Here is a 25,698-nt window from a genome sequence, read left to right as displayed (position 1 = left end):
CTTGACAAGAAGCTCAGAGATCTCGGCTGTCACCCTGCCTTGTGTAGCTGTATCCTGGACTTACTGTCAGATCATTGGCAGGTGGTAAAAGTGGACTCCCTCACTTCTGCCCCTCTGACCCTCAAGACAGGAACCCCTCAAGGCTGTGTACTAAGTCCCCTCCTTTACTCTCTATATACCCATGACTGTGTTGCTCCAATCTGCTAATTAAATTTGCTGATGACACTACACTGATTGGCCTAATCTCAAATAGTAATGAGGCAGCCTACAGAGAAGTCATCACCCTGACATCCTGTCAAGAAAACAACCTCTCCCTCAATGTTGCAAAAACAAAGGAGCTGGTTGTGGCCCACAGGAGGAATGGAGACAGGCTAACCCCTATTGACATCAATGGATCTGGGGCTGAGAGGGTGAACAGCATTAAATTCCTTGCCATAAACATCACTGAGGTTTTCACATGGTCTAGACATGCAGGTTATGTGGTGAAAAAAGGCATGACGGTACCTCTTTCACCTCAGACAGAAAAATCCTAAGAATTTTCTATAGGGATACAAATGAGAGTATCCTGAATGGCTGCATCACTGCCTGGTATGGGAACTGTACTTCCCTCAATCGTAGGATTCTGCATAGTGTGGACAGCCCGCTGCTTCTGTAGACATAACTTCCCACTGTTTAGGACATTTACAAAGACAGGTGTGTAAAAAGGGCCCGAAGGATCATTGGAGACCCGAGACACCCCAACCACAAACTGTTCCAGCTGCTCCCATGCAGGAAATGGTACCACAGCATAAAAGCCAGGACCAACAGGTTCCGGGACAGCTTCTTCCATTAGGCCATCAGACTGCTTAGCTCATGCTGACACAATTGTATTTCTATATTATATTGATTTCCTGTTGTTCATATTATTTATTATAAATTACTATAAATTGCACATTGCACATTTAGCCAGAGACATAACATAAGGATTTTTACTCCTCATGTATATGAAGGATATAAGTAATAAAGTCAATTCAATTCATACAGCAATTCTTCTGCAGACAATTTATAAGATGTTCCTTCTATATAATAAAGACTCATACATACACAGCCCTCACTGACACCATAGGATGACATAGTAGTGTAGCATTTAGTGTAACGATTTACAATGCCAGCAATTGAGGTTCAATTTCTGCCACTGTCAGTAACGAGTTTCTGCACATTCCCTGTGACCATGTGCATTTCCTCCGGGTACTCTGATTTCCTCTCACATTCCAAAGATGTATGGTTTAGGATTAGTAAATAGTGGCATGCTATGTTGGCGTTGAAGGAATAGTGACACTTCTGGGCTACCCTTGGCATGCAAATCGGGAAATCTGATCACTTGGCTGTCCTTCTCCTACCTGCACACGGACAGAGCAAAGCTCCAGAGATTAGAACAACAAAGAGGTGATGTCGAGAGGCAGGGGAGCGGCTATAGGATTACTTTGAGTCGGTGGACTGGGCTGTGTTCAAGGACTCATCTATAGATCTGAACAAATGCACCATGGTTGTCACAGACTTTACAAAAGCTGTTGTAGATAAGTGTGATCCCAACCAGAAACCCTGGATTAACCATGAGATCTGCAATCTGCTGAGGGCCAGATCAGAGCCATTCAAATCTGGTAATCAAGAAAGTTAGTAAAGGTCCAGGAATGATCTTCAGAAAGCAATCTCCTGGGTGAAGTAGAAATTTCAGTTTAAACTTGATTCAGTGAAGGATGCTCAACATTTGTGGCACAGCTTGAATGCTATTACTTCTTATAAAGTACAATCAAACAACATTGGTGACAACACGGGTTCTCTTCCAGCTTGCTTTGACTGTCAAAACATGAAGGAACCATCACGAACTCTGACATCCCCCAAAGATCCTGTGATTTCAGTCTCTGAGGGTGACGTGTGAGTACTTTGTCAGGAGGGTGAACCCATGAGCGTCACAGTTTAAGGATAAAGGGGAAGCCTTTTAGGACCGAGATGAGGAAAAACTTCTTCACACCACTTCAGAGAGTGGTGAATCTGTGGAATTCTCTGCCACAGGAAAGTGTTGAGGCTGGTTCATTGGCTATATTTAAGAGGAAGTTAGATATGGCCCTTGTGGCTAAAGGGATCGGGGGTATGGAGAGAAAGCAGGTACAGGGTTCTGAGTTGGATGATCAGCCATGACCATACTGAATGGCGGTGCAGGCTCAAAGGGTCGAATGGCCTACTCCTGCACCAATTTTCTATGTTTCTATGATAAGCATCCCAGATGGGATACCTAGCCATGTACTAAAGAGTTGTGCTAATCAACTGGCTGGAATATTCAGTGAGATCTAAACCACTCACTTCAGTAGTATGAGGAACCCACCTACTTCAAGTAGGCTTCATTAGTGCCTAAGAAGTCCATGGAAAACTGCCTCAATGACTAACACCCAGTAGAACTTACATCCACAGTGATGAAGTGTTTCAGAGTTTGGTGATGAAACACATCAACACCTGCCTGAGAAGCAACTTGGATCTGCTCTAATTTGCCTACCGGCACAACTGATTAAAAACAGATCCCATCACATTGGCTTTTCACTCAACCATGGAACACCTGGACAGCAAAAATATATACATCAGGATGCTCTTCATTGACTACAGTTCAACATTCAATACCATCATCCCCCCAAAAGGCGGATACGCTGGGTTCTTTAAAGAGACTCCTGGATAGGTACATGGAGCTCAGAAAAATAGGGGGCTATGGGTAACCCGAGATAATTTCTCAGGTAAGGACATGTTTGGCACAGCACTGTGGGCTGAAGGGCCTGTATTGTGCTGTAGGTTTTCTGTGTTTCTATGACATATTTTTCTGTATGTTCAATGCAAAGATTCCAAGATTCAAAGTACATTTATTATCAAGGAATATTTCAATGATACACTTTGAGATTTGTCTGCTTATAGGCAGCCACAATGCAAGAAACCTGAAGAACTCAATTAAAAATAGACCAAAACTACTGCGCAGAGATAGAGAAAGAGTGAAAAAAAATGATTTTGCAAACAATAGAAGCAAGCAACAGTATTCCAAACCGCTCCCCAGATCAGTCGGAGTAGGCCCAGGCCTTGGTCTCAGTGGCTCAGCGGCTGGAGCAGTTCACCACCAAGAGATGAATGGACAGAGCGCGTGATAGTTTACCACAACTTTCTTTAAAAAGGTGTTATTAGTAATGCTTTTAGATGAATTTCTTGCCCTTCCAACTACCAGTAAGCTGTTGCACACCTTTGGTTGTGCCAACTTAACCCGAGGGGGGGGATGAAATCAGTGGGTTGTGCAGCATCTGTGAGGGGAAAGTTTTGATGTACATGTAAAGCTAATCTTCTACCTAAAATGTCGGTACTTCCTTTCCCCGATAGACTTTGCTCACTGAATTCCTTTAGGACGTTGTTTGTTGCTCTGCAGCCTCTCGTGTCGATATTCTTATCATTGCCTTGTCCAAATGGACTGATGTCCCTGACACCATTCCCCTTCTGGACTTACCTGAATGAGGCTTGCTGCTGGATGCCTCCTCTTCTCAAAATGTTTCTGCCGATGCTGTTCTTGAACCTTTAACGCAAACCCCGAGCCGAGAATCCCCTGTGAGAAAGGCCAAGAAAGCAGTCATTTGTGCTTGCTCTAACTGGTCAGAAGCCCACACGCGTGGCTTGCTTCCCAACCAACTTCCTGCTTCTGCCTTCCCATTCTAGTCCAGCAACGTTTGGAACAGCTCCATCATTTTGCTCCATAATCCACATTGTCTGAATGAAACAATGGTTTGGAAAAAGCTGCAGAGGGCACTATGCTCCCCTCCACTGGGGACATCTTCAAAAGGTGATGCCTCAAGAAGGCAGTGTATATCATGAAGTACTCTCACATTCAGGACATGACACCATCTCATTACTCCCATCAGGGAGGAGGTATGGGAGGCTGAAAACACACAGTCAACAGTTTAGGAACATCTTCTTTCCCTCCACCATCAGATTTCTGAATGGTCCATCAACACTACCTCACTATTTTGCTTCCTTCTTGCACTGTTTATTTATTTACATATAAAGTACATTCTTTTTATATATTATTTTAAAGAGGATGCTGATTTACCATTATGCTGTCTGGATTAGAGAGCATTTCTTATGAGGAAAGGTAAAGTGAGCTAAAGCTTTTCTCTTTAGAGCGAAGGAGGATGAGAGGTGACTTGATAGAAGTGTATAAGTTGATAAGAGGCACAGATAGAGTGGACAGCCAGGAACTTTTTCCCAGGGTGGAGTATGAGGAGGCATAACTTTAAAGTGACTGGAGATAAGTATGTGGGGGGGGGGGGGGAGATAGGAAATGTCAGAGGTAGGTTTTTTCACACAGAATGTGGTAGGTGCGTGGAACAGCCTGCCATTTTTGGTGGAAGAGGCCGATACCTTAGGGATGTTTAAAAGTCTCTTAGATAGGCTCGTGGAACAAAGAAAAATTGTGGGTAATGTGGGAGGGAAGGGTTAAAGATCTTAAGAGTAGGTTACCAGGTTGGCAGGACAATGTGGGCCATAGGGCCTCTACTCTGCCGTTGTGTTCTATGTTCTAAAACACTAATGTACTCTATTGTAGAATTGTTGAACAGGAGGGGGGATAAGTGGAGAGAAAAAAAATTAGTTTATTTCAACCTACAGCACAGAACAGACCATTCTGGCCCACTAAGTCGAGCAACCCAGCAACCCACCGATTTAACCCTAGTTTGATCCCAGGACAATTTACAATGACCAATTGACCTACTAACCAGTACATCTTTAGACTGTGGGAGGAAACCACAGCATCTGGAGGAAACCCATATGTGTGTGGGAAGATTGTACAAGCTTTCTTACAGAGGACGCCAGAATTGAACTCTGAAATCTGCCACCCCGGGCTGTAATAGTGTCGTGCTAACTAAATTAAATTGATTATTTCTATGACAGTTTCCCAAATGTAAAAATTAGTCAATGGCTGAAAGTATTTACAGGTGTTGGCCGGATTTAGAGGTTTATAGAACCATAAATTTCTTAGCCTAGGTGAATCTATGGAAAGTGGGGACAGTCAGATTGTCTCCCTAAAGCATCTGTTGTGTTGGCTGTCCAAGAAGGGTATGGGGAGCCACAATCGCTTTACAGTGTCAACAATCACCAGTTGGGATTTGATTTCTGTCATTGTCTGTAAGGAGTTTGCATGTTCTCCCCATGACTGTGTGGGTTTCCTCCAGGTATTCCGGTTTCCTCTCACATTTCAAAGACGTACAGGTTAAGGTTAGTAAGTTACGGGCATGCTATTCTGGTGTCAGAAGCATGGCAATGTGTGCCTCCAGCACATCCCTGGACTGTGTTGCTTGTTGACACAAAAAGATACATTTTACTGTACGTTTCGAAGTTCATGAGACAAATAAAATTCATCGCTGTTTATCTCCCTGGTATAGTCTAAGGTACAAGTTCTTCACAGGATAGTTCCTGAGACCATCAGCTATAGAAACTGGTTTAGGCTCTTTGTCTTTTCCGCCATTACCTCGATGTCTGATTCTTATTCTTCAACCCCATTCTCTCACCTTCTCCCTGTAACCATTAACCCCCTGACTCTTGTGGAAATGGGAGGAGAATGGAGTTTGGAGGGATAGTAAATCAAATAGCATAGCAGACTCGATGAGCCTAATGGCACATTCTGCTCCTATGCTTTATGGTCTAAGCTGCTGTGGACGTGGGTGAATCCCACCCTGAAATTCTCTCAACATTCTCATGAGTGTGAAGCTCTCATAAGCACACAGAGAAAGAACCCGATTTGACAAGCCTCCCGATCTCGCTGGTTCCCATGTTAATGCCAGGAGCCACTCTGACTGCCGGTATTTGTTGAATCATCTGTGCAGCTCCAAGCTGAGCCACAAAGAGCCATTTCAATAAGATTGCCGGTCAGCATGTGTAAAGGTGGGTCCTCTGCTGGGCAAATGGAGCACCGCGTGCATTGAGACTGTACAGGCCCGTGTGCTACATTCTGCTCCTCATGGAAACAGCACAGTCTGCTTCCACAACATCTACATCTCCATCACCAGCCCGTCACCTCTTTCTGGTGCCCCTCCTCCTTCCCTTTCTGCCATTGTCCAATTTCCTCTCCTAGTAGACTTCTTCTTCAACCTTTTACCTTTTCCACCTATCACTTTCCAGCCTCTTACTTCATCCCTCCTTCCCACCCACCCATATACCCCCCATCCCCCTTATGTGGTTTCACTTATCACCCATTGGCTTGTACTTCTCCTCCATTACTTATATTGGTTTCTGCCCTCTTCCTTTCCAATCTTGATGAAGGATCTCAACCTGAAATGTTGACTGTTCATTTCCCTCCACAGATGCTGCCTGACCTGCTGAGTTCCTCCAGCATCTTGTGTGTGTTGCTTTGGATTTTCAGCATGTTGTGTTTATGATAAGCTAGTCCCATTTCCCCTCATATCCCTCCGAATCTCTCTGATCCATGTACCTGCTTGCGGATTATTTTAATTAACTCCTCAGTTACAGCCATCCTGTGCTCACAGGGACTACAGTCTGAGGGGAGCCACCTCACCATTTAACCCTTTAACTCCTGCATCATTTGGGAGACTGCATTACTTATCCCTCCAACCATTATTTCCTCATAGGAGGGCTGGAAAGCAGATGCCTAAATGCTGATGCCAGCTGCTCCTGCTCTTAATCTATCACTCCTCTTGTAGTGAAGAGGTCTCCGGCTCCCGCTGTAATGCAGTCACCTCAGCACCACAGATGGAGTGACCATACTCCAGTTTCATTCTACCTGTCCGCTCATGCTCTCTCCAACCTCGCAGGTAATTACCGCAGGAAGTGCAAAGAAAGAGATCCCAAGGAGGGCAAATCCAGCCGACAGCAGCCTCCCCAGCCAGGTGGTGGGAGTCTTGTCCCCATAGCCGATGGTTGTCAGTGTGATCTAGAGGTAAAACAAGGATTACATCTGAGAGCCTGTGAATACAGATGGTTCCCACCAAGACCATAAGACCATGGTCCCTTTTCGACCATTGGACTATAAGATGTAGGATCAGAATTATGCCATACAGCCCATTGAGGCTACTCCACCGTTTGATCATGGGAAATTTATTTACCTCTCAACCCCATTCTCCTGCTACCCCTCTGAAACCTTTGACTTGCTTAAGAGTCAGGAACCTATCATCATCTGCTTTAAATATACACAATGACTTGGCCAATTTCTTATTTCTTTACAATGATAGATTTTATAGGTTTTTAAAAGTTATAGAATTTTTCTCAGGTGTTGATGGGGATTGGCATGGGAGATCAGAGAGCTTGCAAGGCAGGAAGAAGATAGGGAGGGATTGGATCAGGAAGAAGATAGGGAGGGATTGGATCAAGAGAGGGAGGGATTGGATCAGGAAGAAGATAGGGAGGGATTGGATCAGGAAGAAGATAGAGAGGGATTGGATCAAGAGAGGGAGGGATTGGATCAGGAAGAAGATAGGGAGGGATTGGATCAGGAAGAAGATAGGGAGGGATTGGATCAAGAGAGAGTGAGAAGGTCGGAGCGATGTGGGAGGCAGGATGAGGGTGTTGATCAGTAGGAGAGATGGGAAGAGGATGAGGATCAAGATGGAAGACAGAGAGAGGGAGGTTATTGCTGGGGGTGATGGGAAGTGGAGGGATTAAGTGAAAAATGGGAAGGGTGGTGTTTGGGGTTAGAGAGGTGGAAGAGCGAGGGGGAGAGGGTGAGGGGGAGAGAGTGACGGGGAAAGAGTAAGTGGGAGGGTGAGGAGAGAGTGTGACAGGGAAAACAGGAGTTAAGAGAGTGAGAGGAGAAGGATGATGAAGAGATTAAGGGAGAGGGAATAAGGGAAAAACAGAGGGGAAAATGAGAGTGAGAAGGTGTAGGAAGAGTGTGGGGTGAGAGCTGGGGCCGTCAGAAAGGACCCTGATTGGAGATTGGGAAGTAAGCATCTGCAGTTTCCCCACGACCTGCTGACATTCGGTGTCCTCGTGATATCCACATGTCGCAGGGCAGAGGCAGGTTGTTTAGCACATTGAGGTCAACTGTTCTGTATTTCCCTTTCTGGTAAGAACCCATTGCAAAGCCCAGAAGACTGAACTCACTGTGCCCCACCACAGAGCGTCTGCGTATGTGGCGAACTGCACATTGGAATCCTTCTCCACCAGGTAGACGAGGAAAGAGGAGAAAATGAGCACCAAGAATCCGATGTACCATGCCGTGATCAGTTCCTGCAGGGAGACAGAACGAGGCATTGGTCAGGCCATACTGGGAGCAGTTTTGGGTGCCATATCTATTTATCTATTCCACTTAATTTGCGACACAGTCAGGGCGGTGCTGCTCCTTTCAAGTTGTGCTGCCCAGCAACTCCCAATTTAACCCCAGCTTAATCATGGGACAATTTACAATGACTCATTAAACTACTAACCTGTATGTCTTTGGACTGGGAGGAAACCAGAGCACCTGGAGAAAACCCATATATTCTATGGGAAGGACGTCCAGACTCTTACAGAGGATACCGGGATTGAACTCCAGACTCCGCTGCCCCGAGCTGTAAGAGTGTCACACTAATCTCCACGTGACTGTGGCGCCCATCTAAGAAATCTAAGCAAGAATGCATTGCCTTGGGAGAGAGTCCAGAGGAAGGTCATGAGAATGATTCCGGGAATTAAAGGATTAAAATATAAGGAACATTTGATTGCTCTAGGCCTGTGCTCGCTGGAGCTTAGAAGAATGGGGGGGGGGCAGATCTCATTGAAACCTATCAAATTTTGAAAGGGCTAGATAGAGTGGAAATGGAGAGGATGTTTTCAACAGAAGGGGAGTCTAGGACTAGAGGGCAGAGCCTTAGAATAGAAGGACATCCCTTGAGAACAGAGATGAGGAGGAATTCCATTAGACAGTTGGTGGTGAATCTGTGGAATTCATTGCCATTGATGGCTGTGGCAACTATGTCATTGAGTATATCTAAAGCGGACCGGGTAGATAAGATCTTGATAAGTTTAATGGTGAGAGGTAGGAGAATGGGGTTGAGAGGGATAATAATTCAGCCATGATCAAAGGTCGGAGCAGACCTGATGAGGTGAATGGCTTGTCTTATGGTCTAATAACACAGCGCCTGTGTCTGCTTGGTCTTCCAACTATACAGGGCACAAAGCAGGTGGAGGATGTGTACTGGAGTAGGTATGGCCTTCAGGGTTAAGGGCCAGTGTTAGGTGAGTTAGGCTGGGCTTCTTTTTTCCACCATGTCCATGAGTGAATGGCCTTCTGCATCAAAAGTGTTCCATAGCTCTGCTTGGCAATGGTGTGTGTGTGTGTGTGTGTGTGTGTATGTGTGTGTGTGTGTGTGTGTGTGTGTGTGTGTGTGTGTGTGTGTGTGTGTGTGTGTGTGTGTGTGTGTGTGTGTGTGTGTGTGTGTGTGTGTGTGTGTGTGTGTGTGTGTGACAATTGATTCCAAGTGCCTAGGATTTGAATCACGCCACTGATAGCCACAGTGAGGAGGGTTTCGTGGTATCCTGTTGCACAAGATATTTCTTCTCTGTCTCCTTCCTCAAGGTCACCAGAGTAGGATACACAGTCTCAGAAGCTTCATTCCCACCTGTCATGTCATCTCCTGGGCCAGAGCTAACTCCAGACTCCTCTCCAACTGCACCATACTGTAACTCTCCTATATATATTTTAAGTAATGAAGGACAGCATTGGGCAGTGCACATGCCATCAGTGCAATGAGGCACGATGATCCTTTGATTCTCAGGGTCTATCCGAGTCTGTGAGTCAGAGGCCAGAGGCATGAAGGGAAACTTGAGGCCTGATGTCTGCAATCCTATGAGTCTGGGCCAGGGACTGTAGGTTGGAGGTCCAGAGGCAGCCTGTTCTGGGGTTGGAGGCCTGACTGTGTGAGTTGGTAGGTAGGTGGGAGGGAGGAAAGGGGGTTGTTTCACTGTTGCGTTGTTTCATTGTTGCTGTTCTTGTTGCTTGTGTCATTTTGCTGAATGTTGTGGGCATACTATGTTGGTGCTAGAATGTTGGCTACACTTGCGGCACATCCTTAGGTTGTGTTGCTTGTTAATGCAAATGATACATTTCACCGTATGTTTCAATGTCGATGCGATAAATAAATCTGAATCTGAGTTGGATTCCTGGATGGCAAAATGAACCTGGTGATTCATTGGTTAATGAGTAGGTTGGGAAATACTATATTCTGGAAGTGGTCCACAGTACCTCAGGAATTTCCAGATGGAAATGCACAGTGCAACTGCTTTCCATTGACCATTCTGGGAGCTACTTGATATGTGAATAGTGGATTGTTGACTAATCCCAAGAATCAGTCTCTGTCAATGGCAACAGACCCAGACAGGGGATGTGGAAAATCCCCTTTGGTGGTTGGACTTCGGAACCAGAGGTATCACACCAGCTGTCCCTCCTGAGGCTTCAATTACACTCACACACATTACATCAACTTTCTCATGTACTCATAAATAAATCTAGAATTAAAAGCTAGCATCAACAACAATAACTCTGAAGTAACTGGATAGTTCCAAAAACTTGCTAATGCCACTTAGGAGAGGAAATCAACTGTCCTTATCTGCTCTGGTCTATGTGTAGCTCCAGATCTATCAATGTTGACTTGCCATTGGCTCCTTTCTACAGGGATGGTCAATAAATGTCGGTCAATTTTCACATGAATAAAGAAAACAACATAGAAGATCACAACATCATATTGCAGTGGCTGCAAAAGCTTGCAAAAGCTGCAGAGGTCTGTAAACTCGGCCAGCTCCATCATGGTCACTAGCCTCCCCAGCACTGAGGACGCATTCAAAAGGCAATGCCTCTAAAAGGTGGCATTTGTTATTATGGATACCCTCTACCCAAGACATAATTTCTTCTCATTACCACCATTAGGGTCCTACAGCAGTCTAAAGATCTACACTCAATATTTTAGGAACAGTTTCTTCCCCACGGCCATCAGATTTCTGAAAGCAGTTCACAAACTGATGAGCATATTTTATGTATTGCACAGTACTACTGCTGCAAAACAACAAATTTCACAATATACATCAGTGATAATTAACCTGATTCTGATTCCGATTAAGGATCAGCTTTATTCACTATATACTATACATTTACATGTATTAGGAATATACTGTTTTGGTCAGGGCATGACATGCAATAAAAAAATAACAACATTCAACAATTATAAAAAATAAAGACTGATGTAAAGTTAGAGGTTGCAGTACAGATATGGAATAAAATATACATAAATACATAAATACTACCCTGTATTTACCGTATAAAGAGCATTATAAAATGTGGTTTAAAGTGTTTAGAGTGCAGTGATAGGGGTAATAGATAGAGGGCGCAGTGTGGGGCTAAATAGAGTGGTTGATCGGATTAACCGCCTGGGGAAGAAAGTGATTTTGTAAAAGGAACTAATTTGTGTTGGTCAATGCTAACTCCAATTTACTTTGTCATCTGCACTAACCCCTTTCCATCATCTCTCTGAGGAGACTTCTTTCTGGACTGACCACGTGTTTCCTATCCCTAGACGCTATATACCCGTGTCCTGGTGTTCTGGGCAAGGTGATGCAGTACCTTGCTCCCCCAGTACCTTTAGGATCCTGGTGAAGAGTGGCTTTCTGTTTTGAAACCTTCTATCTATGCATTATTCCAACATGAAGGTAGTCCTGGCCAGTAATGTTCATCACGTAGAGATGGGAACTATGAACTTAAACCTCTCCTCTTGCCTCAGAACAGGAGTGTAAAATGAAGGGGTTAGTATGAAAAGGTGGTCAGGTTATCAGTGAATAAAATCCTGGTGCAAGATCAAAGCTTAACTTTAAATGCAACATATACAGGGAAAGATACAGTGAGCAACACAATTCAAGGATGTGCTGGAGCAGCCTGCAAATGTCACCACACTTTTGGCACCATGCCTAAAACTCACTAACACTAACCTGTACATTTTTGGAATATGGGAGGTAACCAGAGCACCCAGAGGAAATCCACTCAGTCATGAGGAGAACATGCAAGCTCTCTACATGCAGCGGTGGGAATTGAAGTACGGTCGGTGATTGACGGCAATGTAAAGTGTTACGCTGTTGGCTGATGGTGTAGTGGCATCAGCACCAGACTTTGGGGTGAATGGTCCCAGGTTCGAATCTGGCTGGCCTCTTGTACGCTTTCCATCCATACAGGGTTGAGTGTTGAGCTAGCAACTTGGATCGTTAAAAAAACAGAACAATGCTAAGGGAATGACAAAACTGCCACCTGATGTACCACAAGGCACAAAAAAGAACAACGACGAAGTGAAGTGTTATGCTAACTGCTACAATACCATGTTGCCTTGAATCAAGTTGGGTGCAGGGTCCTGGTACAGAGGTTTGACATGACTCTGTCAAGATGGCACCTGTGTACGATGCTCCTTCAGTTGACATCTTCTGGATATATCATGAAACCATATACTTCATTTCTTTTATGTCTTTTACATTTGTTTTTCATCTTGGATGTGATTCTGGAACTGTTGGAGCCTGTGATTTGCTGTTTGGAGATTGTTTGGTTGTTCCAACGCTCTGCAATCTCTGAGAGGATTCTGGGAAGCAGGGGCAGAGTGAACAAATCTCATGGTGGGCGATGATCTGCAGGATGAAGTGTTGCCGATGTTTGACTCCATTTCATTGATTAAAGTGATGAGGGAGATTGAAACATCGTGGTGAATGTGGAAGTTTGGAGATTATATGGGTGCTTCAGCACTCTGCAGTCTCTGAGAGGATTCCAGGATACAGAGGCATCATGAACCTTGTAGCGGGCAGGCTGAGGGATGGGGGGCAAGCTGATACTTGACTTCATTTCATCAATTAAATCTTCTGTTGTGTGCCGATTAAACAGACAAGGGAGCTTGAAGCATCAAGGTGTGTGCGGAGGGTGAGTACTGGCTGCCTGTTGTTTGATTGCTCTGTGCTGGAGATGGGAGAACCTGCCGCTGTGCCAGAGAGTGTTGCTCAGATTTTTTTGCATTTTGAACATGGACTTGAACTATAGACTTTTGTTCAGTCTCATAGTTTTTTATGCTCTGTGTTTTTTGCCCAATCTTTCTCATTTTTATTGTGTGGGGAATGTAGGGGATTTGGGGGTCAATGTGCCTTTTTTTGTTAATTTTTTTGTGCGGGGTAGAGGGATTTGGGGGTTGATGACTGTGCTGCCTTTCTTTTCTTTCTTGGTTTCATGGCTACCCAGAGAAGAAGAATTTCAGAGTTGTATTCTTTGATAAACAAATTAACCTTTGACCTTTGACTTTTGACATATTTAAGTTTTCTAATGACATCACTGTTGTGGGGTGAATCAAAGGTGGTGATAAATCAGCACACTGGAGGGAGATTGAAAATCTGGCTGAGTGGTGCCACAATAATGGTCTCTCATTCAATGTCAACAAAACCAAAGAGTTGATTATTGACTGCAGGAGGAGGAAACCAGAGGTCCAAGAGCCAGTCCTCATCAGGAGATCAGAACTGCAGAGAGTCGGCAACCTTAAATTCCTCGCTGTTATTATTTCAGAGGATTTGTCTTGAGGACAGCATGTAACTGCCATTACAAAGAAGGCATAGCTCTACTTTTTTAGAAGTTTGCGAAGATTTAGCTTGTCATCTAAGACCTTGAAAAACTTCTATAGATGCGCAGTGGAGAGTATACTGTCTGGGTGCATCACAGCTTGATATGGGAACACCAATCTCCTAGAACGGGGAGTAAACCTACAAAAGTAGTGAATACCACCCCTTACATTACAGGTAGAACTCACCCCACCATTGAGCACATTTACAAGGAGTGCGAACGCAGGGAAACCACATCCATCATCAAGGACCCCCGCCCACCATCCAGGCCATGCTGTCTTCTCACTGCAGCCGTCAGGAAGGAGGTAGAGAACCCTCAAGTCCCACATCGCCAGTTTAAGGGACAGTTATTACTCTTCAACTATCAGGCTCTTGAACCAGAGAGGATAATTTTACTCAGATTCACTCACCCCAACATTGAACTGATTCTATAACACATGGACTCACCTTTAAAGACTTTACTGTTGTGTATTTAATATTTCAGTAATGTTTGAGTAATCTTGTAAAAAGTTGTTGATTAAGCATCGTTTGTTTGTTTAGATAAGAACATAAGAAATAGGAGCAGGAGTAGGCCATTCAGCCCATCGAGCCTACCCCATCATTTGTTTGGATAATTCATTCTAGGTTATATGTTTAAAAAAAAGTGAATTGCATGTGTCATAATGCTACCACATGATACATGTGCACCTCAGCTGAAGTAAGTACAGACTACATGAGTTATCTCCCGGCTCTCTTGCTTTCATTTCAATTAGTTTTTATGTTTTGGAGTTACAAAACATAACAGTGGCGACAAGGTATTTTTAAAGCAAACCCGAGATGTCTACCTACCTGTGGAGGTGCAGTTAAAAAAAGTTTGAAAAAAGCAGTGCAGTATGTGTTCTTTGGAAGGGAAGACACGATCGAGTTTAAAATCAGGCAGGAAACTGAAGAGTTCATGGGTTCATAGTGAGTACAGGGTGATAAGAATCATAAAAAAATGAGCAGAACTGGCTGGCTACATTGGAAAGATTGACACAAATGTGTTCATGTATACTGAGCTATTTGAACAGTATCTTGTAGCAAGTGAAATAGCCAATGAGAAATGAGTACCAATTACGCTAAGTGCATTGCATTTAAAGGCATACAACTTGCTTCAAAGTTTGACTGCCAACTGAAATGAGCTTTGCTGATATGATGAAAGTAATGCAGGAAAAGTTAGAACCAAAACCATTGTATATTGCAGAATGCTTTAGGTTTCATAAGTGGAATCAAGGGGAGTCAATTTCAGAGTATGTGGCTGCGTTGAAGAAGTTGTCTGAGCATTGCCTGTTCAGTGATGGACTGAATGATGCACTGAGAGATCATTTAGTCTGTGCAATCTTATTAGCATTCAAAAGTAGCTCCTAATAGAAGCAAGCACAACTTGCATTTAAAAGAGCAGTTGAAGTAGCACTATCAATGGACACAACAGACAGTTATGAATGAAAATGAGCGTGAACAAAATTGCAGTGTCTAGATAGAGACCTGCCTGGCCAAACAAACTGTGCCTCCTTTGTGACAGGGGCTCACACGCACCAAACCAATGCCAGTGTAAATGTGAAACTTGAAGAAAATGCAGCAATGTAGGACACATACAAAAAACAAGTTGGGAAAGCAAAGATAGATGGATTGCGCAGACAAGGGAAAAAGATAGAAAATCAAGTTGCAGTTTCAAAAATAGCGCTTACCTGCATACTGTTGATGAAAAATCTGATAATGACACATGATTGGGTAGTCCTGAGATTTACAATGTGAACACTAACAATAAATAAGCAATATGGCTTTCACCCGAAGTGAATGGCAAATTAATTAAAATGGAATTGGACGCTGGCTTTGCTGTCTCAGTTATTCCACAAAATGGATTTGAACAACATTTCAAAGATACTGAACTGAAGCCTGTAGATATCCAACCAAGAACTTATACTGGAGAAAAGATAACTCCTGTGGGAATGACATTTGTAACAGTGAAATACAACAACCAACAAGCCATCTTGGGCTTGCATGTGGTAAAACCAAGAGGGCCAGTATTGTGGGATGTGACTGGCTGAGACAGCAACAACTTGATTGGAGATTCATTCACTATTTGCATGCCACATCCCCTGCAATAGAGTCAACTGAAAGTGAATTAAGAAAAGTAATGGATGATGCCACAGTAGTCTCCATGCTGTACACCCTGAATTATTGCCCAACAGAGGGATAAGAGGTGTTGGGTGCCAACTTCTGTGCCTCTGGATGGAAAGCAAGGAAGGACCATGCTGTTTCAAGGAAGTGTAAGAGTTATGAAAGCAATGATCTGACTATAACGGTTTTTGTAGGCAACATATCTGAGAAAGCCTCTTATAGGCAGTGTGCAAACTGAGGCATGGTTTTAAGCTGGAAGAGAGCTCAAGGAGCTTCAGCAAAGTTACAAGCATTTGGCTTTTGTGAGTATAAAGAACCAAAATCGACTGTGTGCATTGAGGTTATTTCATGAACTTCAAGTGGGAGACAAAAAGTTGCATGTAAAAGTCGTTGCAAAGACCAAAGTCCAGCTGGATGAACGGAAGGGCAAGACGAAAGGACTCAATGGAGATATGAAAACAGAAGGTTTTTTGGATGATGTTGTGGATAAGGAAATAAAGAAGAGCAATCAGGTTAGAAAGGGAGCAATTGAAGGATTAATAAGAGAGTACTCCAGTGACTTATTGGGCCTTGCCAAGATCAAGATGTACAAACTGGAAGAAAAAGAAATGCAAAGAAAGGTATCCAGAGCTGTCAGAACCACATCCTGCAGTCTCCAAATCAACACCTACAACCACCATGGAGGAGGCCCCGGAACCTGAGAATGTTCCACAGCCGCAAGTCTCGCCTGCCAAGCAGTCATTCCCCCAGTCAGGAAAGACGTTATCTCACAAGAGCAAGAAATCCCCCTCAGTGATTAAATCTATAGGCCTGAATGGCAAAATTTAAAATGTGCTATGCTGTGGATGTCTCTAGTTGTATTCTATAATATATTGTGTATATTGTAGAGATGGATCCTCTATTGAGATGGAGAATGTAACTAAGCAGGGAGGAGTGTTGTATCTTTAATATTTCAGTAATACTTGAGTAATCTTGTAAATATACTGTTGATTAAGCGTTCTTTGTTTGTTTAAATAATTCATTATGGGTTATATGTAAAACTAAATGAATTGCATAAGTCATGGCGCTACCATGTGATCCGTGTGTGCCTCGCTTGAAGTAAAAAAGTGAACATACACAAATTATCTTTTGAAGCTTTTGCTGTTTTCCTTTCAATTAGTTTTTATGTTTTGGGGTTACAAGACTTAACATCTACAACTTGTCTTTTTGACATATATTGTTTATTTATTTATTTGTTCGCTTATTTATTAATATTATCATTCTTCTCTTTTTGTGTTTGCATAGTTTGTTGTCTTGTGCACACAGGTCATTTTCCTACCTCTGTCACGTACAGTTTTTCATTGATTCTAAGGTGTTTCTTTCTATTTACTATGAATGCCTGAAAGAAACTGTATCTTAGGGTTGTACATGGTGACATATATGTAATTTGATAATAAGTTTACTTTAAACTTTGAACCAGATGCTGCTCGACCTGCTGAGTTTTTACAGCAGATTATTTGTTGCTTAAAAAAAATGTAGTGTAACCTTTGGCAAAAGGTAATTGATTTTCACATCGAAGTCTGGTGTCTCTGTGACAGATTTGTTTCACGGAATAGAAACCCGATTGGTAGTCGCTGGTGCTGTAAAGCAATTGCACTAAGCACTGCGCTGCTGTGCTGTTCCCACAATTAGTGGAATAAGATGAGGGTTGGTGAGATGAGATGGGGTGTGGTCGATGAGCCTGCTCTGTACCGATGTTCCCATTCACCCACCTTACTGTGTGCATAGACCACGGAGCCCAGCAGCTTCCAAGTGCCCCCTCGGCGGTCCATGCGCACCATACGGAGAATCTGCAGGAAGCGGAGACTACGGAGGGCAGATGTGGCGAATATGTTCTGCTGAGTGCCGGCGGCAATGACTGCAATGGAGGCGATCAGTACGATGATGTCTGTAGAGGGCAAGAAGATCGGAGTCAGTTTAAATCAGGGCTTAGCGAAGTTCCTTGCTCACGTGAAACCTGCCCTAACCAGAGGTCCATGAGATAGTCCTTATTAGGGGGTCAAAGGTTAAATTCCTTAGTGTTAACATTTCAGAGGACCTGCACTGGGACCAGCTCATAAATACCATCAGAAAGAAGCTGTGACAGCATCTCTACTTTCTTTGAAGTTTGTGTAGATTCAACATGTCATCTAAGCCTTTGACAAACTTCTATAGATGCACAATGGCTGGTTGCATCACAGCCTGATATGGATACACCATTGTCCAGGAATGGAAAAGTACAGAAAGTGATGGATACATCCCAGTCCATCACAGGCAAACCCTTCCCTACCATTGAGAACATCTACAAAGAACACTGCCAGCCACAAGAAAGCAGCATGCATCATCCCGGCCATGCTTTCTTCTCATTCTCACTATCACCAATTTTGCACAATAAATCCTATTGTATTTCTTTAGTTTCCTGTAAATGCCTGCAAGAAAATGAATCTAAAGATAGTATATAGTGAGAGGTATATGGTGGCAGAATGCAAGTGTCATCATGCCTACGATGCCAACATGGCATGCCCACAACTTTATAACCTTTAGGTCTTTTGGAATGTGGGACAAAATCAGAGCACCCAAAGGAAAACCATGTAGTCATGGGAAAAATTTACAAACTCCTTACAGGCAGCAGTGGAATTGAATCCTGGTTGCTGGCACTGTAATAACATTACACTATCTGCTACACTACAGTGCTGTCTAGCACCGTATCCTTGTTATCTGGAATACACCAGAGGAGGTGCTGGAGGTGGATACAGTCAAAAAATTTAAGAGACACTTAGATAGAAGCTTCAATACACAGTGTATAGAAGGATACAGTCTTAACACAGGCAAATAGGATTAATATAGATAGGTACAATGGTCAGCATAGGGAAGATGGGCTGAATGGCCTGTTTCTATGCTGTATGAACCCATGACTCTGCACCCTCACCATTCATACCATTCAGCTGGTATAGAACAGCCATAGCATGGTCTGATTTTACTCTCATCCTTCCTAACTCTTTGGAGCATGTTACAATTTAACATTGGATTTCATTAAGTGATGGTTCTATGTAGCTTTCATTTTCTACATTTCAAGCAAAAAAAACTCTCATCATTTACAGTAGTGATATGAATTGAATCTAATTGAATCCCTGAGGAGTGGTTAATTTTGAGAAGTGCTTGAAATGATCTTTTAATTTGGCACATGGTGCGTTAAGAGTTTATCCGCTTTCCAGTTAGTGAAGGGAAAACAGCTGTTTCATAATTTCAGGCTGAAGATGATTTATTGGTGAGAATGTTCTGGCGTGGTATCAGGCTGGCAGGAAGAGAGGGGAGATCTGTTGTGTTTTCTGTGTATTATGCAGTGGTTTCACAAACTGCAGGTGTCATTGCTCCTATCCCATAGGAGAACTCAGCACAATGCTGAACTAGGTAGTATGGACATGTTGGACCATTCCTCTCAATCCCAGTCTCCAGCCTTCTGCCCATATCCTTTGAAGCCCTTACTAATCAAGAATCTATCAATATTTGCTTTAAGTACACCCAATGACTTGGTCTTCACAGCCATCTGTGGCAATGAATTCTACAATTCTTCAGGCTCAAGAAATTCCTACCCATCTTTTTGCCAAAGGGGCATCCTTGTATTCTGAATCTGTGTCCTCTAGTCCTGGACTTTCCCACTAATGGAAACTTCCTCTCCGCTTCCACTCTTATCTCAGCCTTTCAATATTTGGAAAGTTTCAATGAAATTCCCTCTTCATTCTTCTAAACTCCAGTGAGTACAGGAGTAGAGCTGTCAAATGCTCTCTGTACATTAACCCTTTCATTCTCACTAATTTTCATGAGCCTCTTTTGGACCCTCTCCGATGCCAGCACATCCTTTCTTAGATAAGGGGCCTAAAGCTGCTCATAATACTGTAAATGGGGTCTGACCAATGACTTATAAAGCCTCAGGATTACAGTCTTGTTTTTATATTCTAGCCTTCTTAAAATGAATGCTAAGTTGTCTGTTTGTAAGGAGTCACTTCTAGGTGGGTTTGCTTCCAAGAAAAGCTTCTCCCTCAGCTGTTGGACAGTGCACATGGACAAAACAAGTGGGGGGAACCTTAGAAAAGGAGGTGAAACCTTAAATCGATCCATACACAAAGGCAAGAAATTAAAGTTAGTGGGCCAGAAGCCAATGTATGTGAGTGAGAAAGGGGGAAAATGGGAAGAATATCTGTTAAATTCTGGGCCTCAGATACCATGTGAGTTTGGGGCCTGGAGTTCCAAGTCCCATGATTAGCAAGTATTGGTGTGAATACTGGAGATCAAAGCCCAGATGCTGAGTAGCAATGTAGGTGATTCCATACACTGAGGCCCAATGGTCAAATCCGCTGGGTCACTGTGTCTGGAAGTCACGGGCCCGATGTTTGGGATTTCAGGGCTTTGTAACATAATGGAGATCAAAGCCCAAAGGTTGAATACCAACGTTGACGAGTCAGGAAGTCAAGATCCAATGCCCTGGCTCAGCTGGAGCTCTGATATTTGCCAGTCTGGGACTGTGGAGACACCTGTCTTGGAGTAGGAGACTCCTGTGTGTGTGTGTTAGCAGGAGGGAGGAAAGGGGCTTGTTTTGCTGTTCTGATAAAGGTTCTCAGCCTGAAATGTTGACTCTCTAATTCTTTCCATAGATGCTACCTAACATGCTGAGTTCCTCCAGAATTTTGTGTGTGTTACTCAGATTTCTAGCAACTGCAGAATCACTTGTATTTTAAAATTTTGTTTTGCTGTTGCTGTTGTTGTTCTGCTGAACATTGTGGTGCCACCAGAATGTGTAGTGACACCGGTGGGCTGTCCTCAGCACATACTTAAGTTGTGTTGGTCATTGACACAAATGATGCTCTTTGATGCTGGTTTTGATGTACAGACGATAAATAAGTGAATGTGAATCTGAAGCTGAATATCATGCAGAGGCCACATTTGCTGGGTGGCTACCTGGCAACCGACCTCCATCTCACCCAATGTATGATAAGGCTTGTCCAGAAGGTTAGATCACATGGTTTCCAGAGGGAGTTCCAGCTTGGGGGAATGGGTCAGAGGGTGGGGAGGGAGGGTTGTTTTTCATATTGGAGGCCTGTGACCTGTGGTGTGCCACAGGGATTGGTGCCCCTGTTGTTTGTCATCTATATTAAGGATCTGGATGAGGATGTAGGTGGCAATAACTAGTAGGTTTCCAGATGGCACCGAAATTAGAAGCATGGACAGTGAAGAAGTTTGAAGCGATGATCTCAGGTACCTGCATTGGCTTCTGCCTCCTTCCTTTTCAGTCCTTATGAAGAGTCTTGGCTTCAAACGTCAACTGTTCATTCCCCTCCATAGATGCTGACTGACCTGCTGAGTTCCTCCAGCATTTTGTGTGTGTTACTCAAGATTTCCAGCATCTGCAGAATCTCATGTGTTTAACATTTAAAATCTCTTGATCTTTAGTTTGACTTTGAATCTGGCTACTGTAGTCCCATAAACTTAACTGGGCCTAGATACTACTTGAAAGATTTACATTAAAAGCAAGTCAGTCATTGACCAAAATTTAGCCACTTGGATGAAAAATGCTGACAATTTTGCAGAGAAACCACTTGCAGATGAATTAATAAAACTGCACCAGGTTATTACACTGATATATTCAAAAATATTGCTTTCAGCAGTATGCAAATAAGCTGTCGAGCAAACTTAAGAGAGAAAAAAAAATTAATTTCAGAAAGCAAGTTTGTTCTGTGCCAGATTGATCGTGGACCCAGAGTAGAAATTCGAGACTGGGACACATTTTCTGATTTAGAACAGAAGATTCATGATTCAAGTTTACTTATCAAGTGTACTGTAATATACATTCAAATGTATTGTTTGAATTAACAACCAACAAACCTGAGGGTGTATTGGTGGCAGCCTGCAAGAGTCACCACAGATTCCAGCGCCAATATAGCATGCCCATGATGTTTGGCAGAACAATAGAAACACAGCAAAACAGACCATGACAAGCTACGAAACAATAAAAAAACCTCCCTCCCAGCCACGCACAAACAGTCCTCTATTCCCAAAACAGACCATCTTCTTTGGCCTCCAGCCTCCAGCAATATTGGTTTCTAATCAGACAAGCGTGTTAACAGAGATTTACGATACAGGGCTCCAGCCAATGGACCTCAACTTCCATACTTGCAATTTGACCCTCTGCTGTTGATCACGGAACACTAGGCCTTGATCTCTGGACTTGCTGATGATGGGACCCCCACAATGGGCCTCATTGATTCATGCATTCCCAACACCCCTCTCTGTCCACACAACTATCTCCACAAACCCAAAAATACATGAAAAAACAATTAAAGCTGAGCTGTGACCTCAATGGCGGTCACAGCTTGGTGCCATCTTGAGCATCTCCATCTTTCATTTATAATATTTCAGGGCAAGAGTTTTCAGGGTGTCAGGATTGGAGGAGACGCATTGTGGGCAATGAGCCCAGTTATATTGCAATTCAGCCTGTCAATAAAAAGTGCTTAGTCAAATTTTATTGCACAGTGTGTGGCATCTGGCTCCACCTTACCAAGAGCTCTTGGGATAGAGAGATTGCAGCATGTTTTAAATCACTGTCAGTTTGGAACTAATGCATCTGCACTTTGAGAGAGATGGATCAGAGGCTACCAACACACTTTGTGTCTTTTTTTAACTATAAATAATCACCATTCTCTTCCCCCACCCTGGATACATGCCAGCTATCCCACTGTGTGTTTTACTATCTTTTCTTGGGTTGTGGGTTGATTGCCCATTGCTTTGCTGAAGTAAGTACACATTTCAAAAGTGCTGCCTGTGTGATTTTGGAAATGATTCTCCTTGGATTTCCCCAGGGTTCCTCCTGTCAGAGTTCTTCACAGTAGCCATGGTCTCATCTGCAATCTCCACACCAAAAGGAACAAGGATCAACTTTATTCGCAGTACACACTTGGATGTTTAGGAAATTGTTGTGTTGTGTTTATTTAGAGAAAAGGCCCTTTTGGCTCAACAAGTGGTGCTGCCCAGCAACCCACTGATTTAACTCTAGCCTAATCACAGGACAACCTGCAATGACCAATTAACCAGTGTGTTATTGGACTGTGGGAGGAAACCAGAGCACCCAGAGAAAACCTCCACGCATGTGGAAGAATGTACAAACTTTGTTACAGAGGATGCTGGAAGTGAAGTCTGAACTCCGATGCTCCAAGCTGTAATAGCGTTGCACTAAGTGCTACCACAGTGCCCTAGTGCGTTCGTGTAACAAACAACAAAAAACAACAATATTTAAGAATAAAGAATTTTATAAATTATAAACTTAGGGTATGGGTATGGAATAAAATATGCATAAATACACAAATCTCATAGGTGTCACCCCCGCCTGCCCATATTAAGATCAGAGCATACTCGCAATATCCTACTCAGAATTAACTGGAGACTCTTCCTGGGGCTGTTTGGTAGTGTAGCAGTTAGTGTAATGCTTTACCGCACCAGCGATTGGAAGATCAGGGTTCAATTCCCACTGCTGCCTGTAAGGAACTTGTCCATTCTCCCCATGACTGCATGCTCTGACCTCCTCCTACATTACAAAAAAGTGCAGGTTAGTAAAGGGTACCACACACAAAATGCTGGAATAACTTACCAGGTCAGGCAGCATCTATGGAGAGGAGTGAACAGTCAACATATCGGGCCAAGACCCTTCCTTGGGTGAGTAAAGGGTTAGTGGGCATGCTCTGTTGGTGCCAGAAGCATGGTGACACTATGGGCTGCCCCCAGCACATACTTGAACTCTGCTGGCCATTGGCGCAAACAACACATTTCACTGTATGTTTTGATGTACAAGTGACAAACAAATATTTATTGTGAAATTCACCTTATATCTGGAAGATTAATTAGAGAAATATGATGTGTTGCATTGAATTTACTGGTAAAGGAGGGGAACACTCATAGATCAAGGTGTTGATACCTGTTAGTCTGCTACGGTCATAGAGTCACTGAGAACTACAGCACAAGCAGGATCTCTGGCCCATATAGTTCAAGCTGAATTATTATTCTGCATAGGCCCATTAACCAGCACCTGGACAGTAGCCATACCCCTCCCCTCCCCACTGGAATCTCTCTTAAATGTTGAAATTGAACCTGCATTCAACACTACTGCTGGTAGCACATTTTACACTCACATCACCCTCTGAGTGAAAAATTCCACCTCAGATTCCACTTAAACTTTTTACCTTTCACTCCTAACCATGACCTCTAGTTTACTCTCAGTGGGACAAAGCATGCTTGCATTTACCCTTTCTAAACCTCTCATAACTTTATGTACAGTGTATTCCTGTTAATGGGCCATTGATTAATTGGGGCAGCTGCTTATTTGGGACAACTCTTAAAGAACGAAAGCTAATCGAGAAAGTAGTTGAGATTCCTTTCATTTATTTGGGACACAATGCAGCTTAACTGGGACAGGAGACTATGGCCAAACAGTTTCTAGCTGATGTCAGTATGTATTTGTGTGGCCGTTAGGCGCGACACTAAATTCGGAGCAAACAATTTTTAAATAGCGTCATTTTGTATGTGTTTGTGTTTAAAAAAGGAACTCTCATTGATAGTTGGTGAGAAATAAACAATAAGATAATTCAGAACTGTTTTATTCACAGTGGCTTCAAGCATTGGAAATGCCAGAAATGGCAGGAAGTGAAAATGAAATAATTTCACTGCTTTAACAAGTTAGGAACTACAAAGTATTCGAAGGTGTTGACAATCATCTTGAACGTTATCTTTGGTCCCTGCAGACGCTCAGCTCTCACCTGTGGCTCCAAGTAGCTGTTTACATGTGACAGTGGCCACACAACAGTACACCAATTAACCAAGTGAGGGTAGCCAGTGGGTCTCCTACCACAGTGAGAGAAGGACATGCATGTCATAGCATGCAAAGTCAGCTCTGGTGGATTGGGCAGATGAAATCTACAGGAAGATCCAACAGCTAGGAAGGAGGTTCTGCAATTGTCCATTGAGAGCGAAGGGCATGAAGGGGTTCAGAGGAAAACGTGTCAGGTAAGACGGACAATCACCCAATGTATTGGGTGTGTTCTAATTTGTTCTGTTTTTATTTAAATAGATCATTTGTTACTTAGTTAAAAAGTAGTTTGTGTTTTTAATATATTTTTAACTATTTCCATGAAACTTCAACTTATTGGGAAGGCTGATGAATTGGGCCAAATTGTATTAGTCCCGATGTGTCCCAATTAGCCAGAATCCACTGTACCTTTATCAAATCTCCCCTTATTCTCCTCAACTCCAGGGAATAAAGTCCTAACCTGTTCAACCTTTCCCTATAACTTATCACCTTAAATCCTCTCAACATCCTTGTAAATTTTCTCTGTACTCTTTCAATCTTATTAATATCATTCCTGTAGGAAGGTGACTAGAACTGTACACAATGTTCAAATGTGGCCTCACTGTTGCCTTTTACATAACACACCAACTTTTGAATTCAATACTTTGATTTATGAACACCAATATGCCAAAAGCTCTCTTTACAATTATTGGATATGAACCTATTTTGCTAAAAACAGGACAAAGGATTGTCAGTATTGAAGCAGGGCAATGAATCTTTAGACCAGTTCACTCAATGGCACTCTGCCCTTCAAAAATCAGTATATTAAGTGCAGGAGTTGGGATGTTATGTTGAAGTTGTATAAAACACGGGTGAGGCCTAAATTGGAGCATGGTGTGCAGTTCTGGTCACCTATCTATAGGAAAGATATCAATAAAATTGAAAGAGTGCAGAGAAGATTTGCAAGGTTGGTGATGCTGGGACTTGATGATCTGCGCTATAGGGAAAGGTTGAATAGAAGCATAGGGGAATGAGGTGAGATTTGATAGAGGTATATAAGATTATGTTCTATCCACTGCAAATGTTGACGAGATAGAGTT

The 25,698-nt window shown here is 43.1% G+C and overlaps 1 protein-coding gene across 1 annotated transcript in view; it reads right to left on the bottom strand.

The window, feature by feature from the left end:
* Nucleotides 1–25,698, bottom strand: part of LOC132400766 (potassium voltage-gated channel subfamily KQT member 5-like) — a 307,130-nt gene that overhangs the window by 42,612 nt on the left and 238,820 nt on the right. The window contains exons 4-7 of the mRNA XM_059982100.1: nt 17,502–17,677; nt 8,113–8,238; nt 6,833–6,943; nt 3,512–3,607 (exon numbers count right to left, since the gene is read on the bottom strand). Of these exons, the coding sequence (XP_059838083.1) occupies nt 3,512–3,607; nt 6,833–6,943; nt 8,113–8,238; nt 17,502–17,677 (509 nt within the window). The remainder of the gene's footprint in view (nt 1–3,511; nt 3,608–6,832; nt 6,944–8,112; nt 8,239–17,501; nt 17,678–25,698) is intronic.

Source organism: Hypanus sabinus, chromosome 10 (assembly GCF_030144855.1).
Source record: "Hypanus sabinus isolate sHypSab1 chromosome 10, sHypSab1.hap1, whole genome shotgun sequence".
Taxonomy (NCBI): Eukaryota; Metazoa; Chordata; class Chondrichthyes; order Myliobatiformes; family Dasyatidae; genus Hypanus; species Hypanus sabinus.
This window is presented reverse-complemented; position numbering and strand designations above follow the sequence as displayed.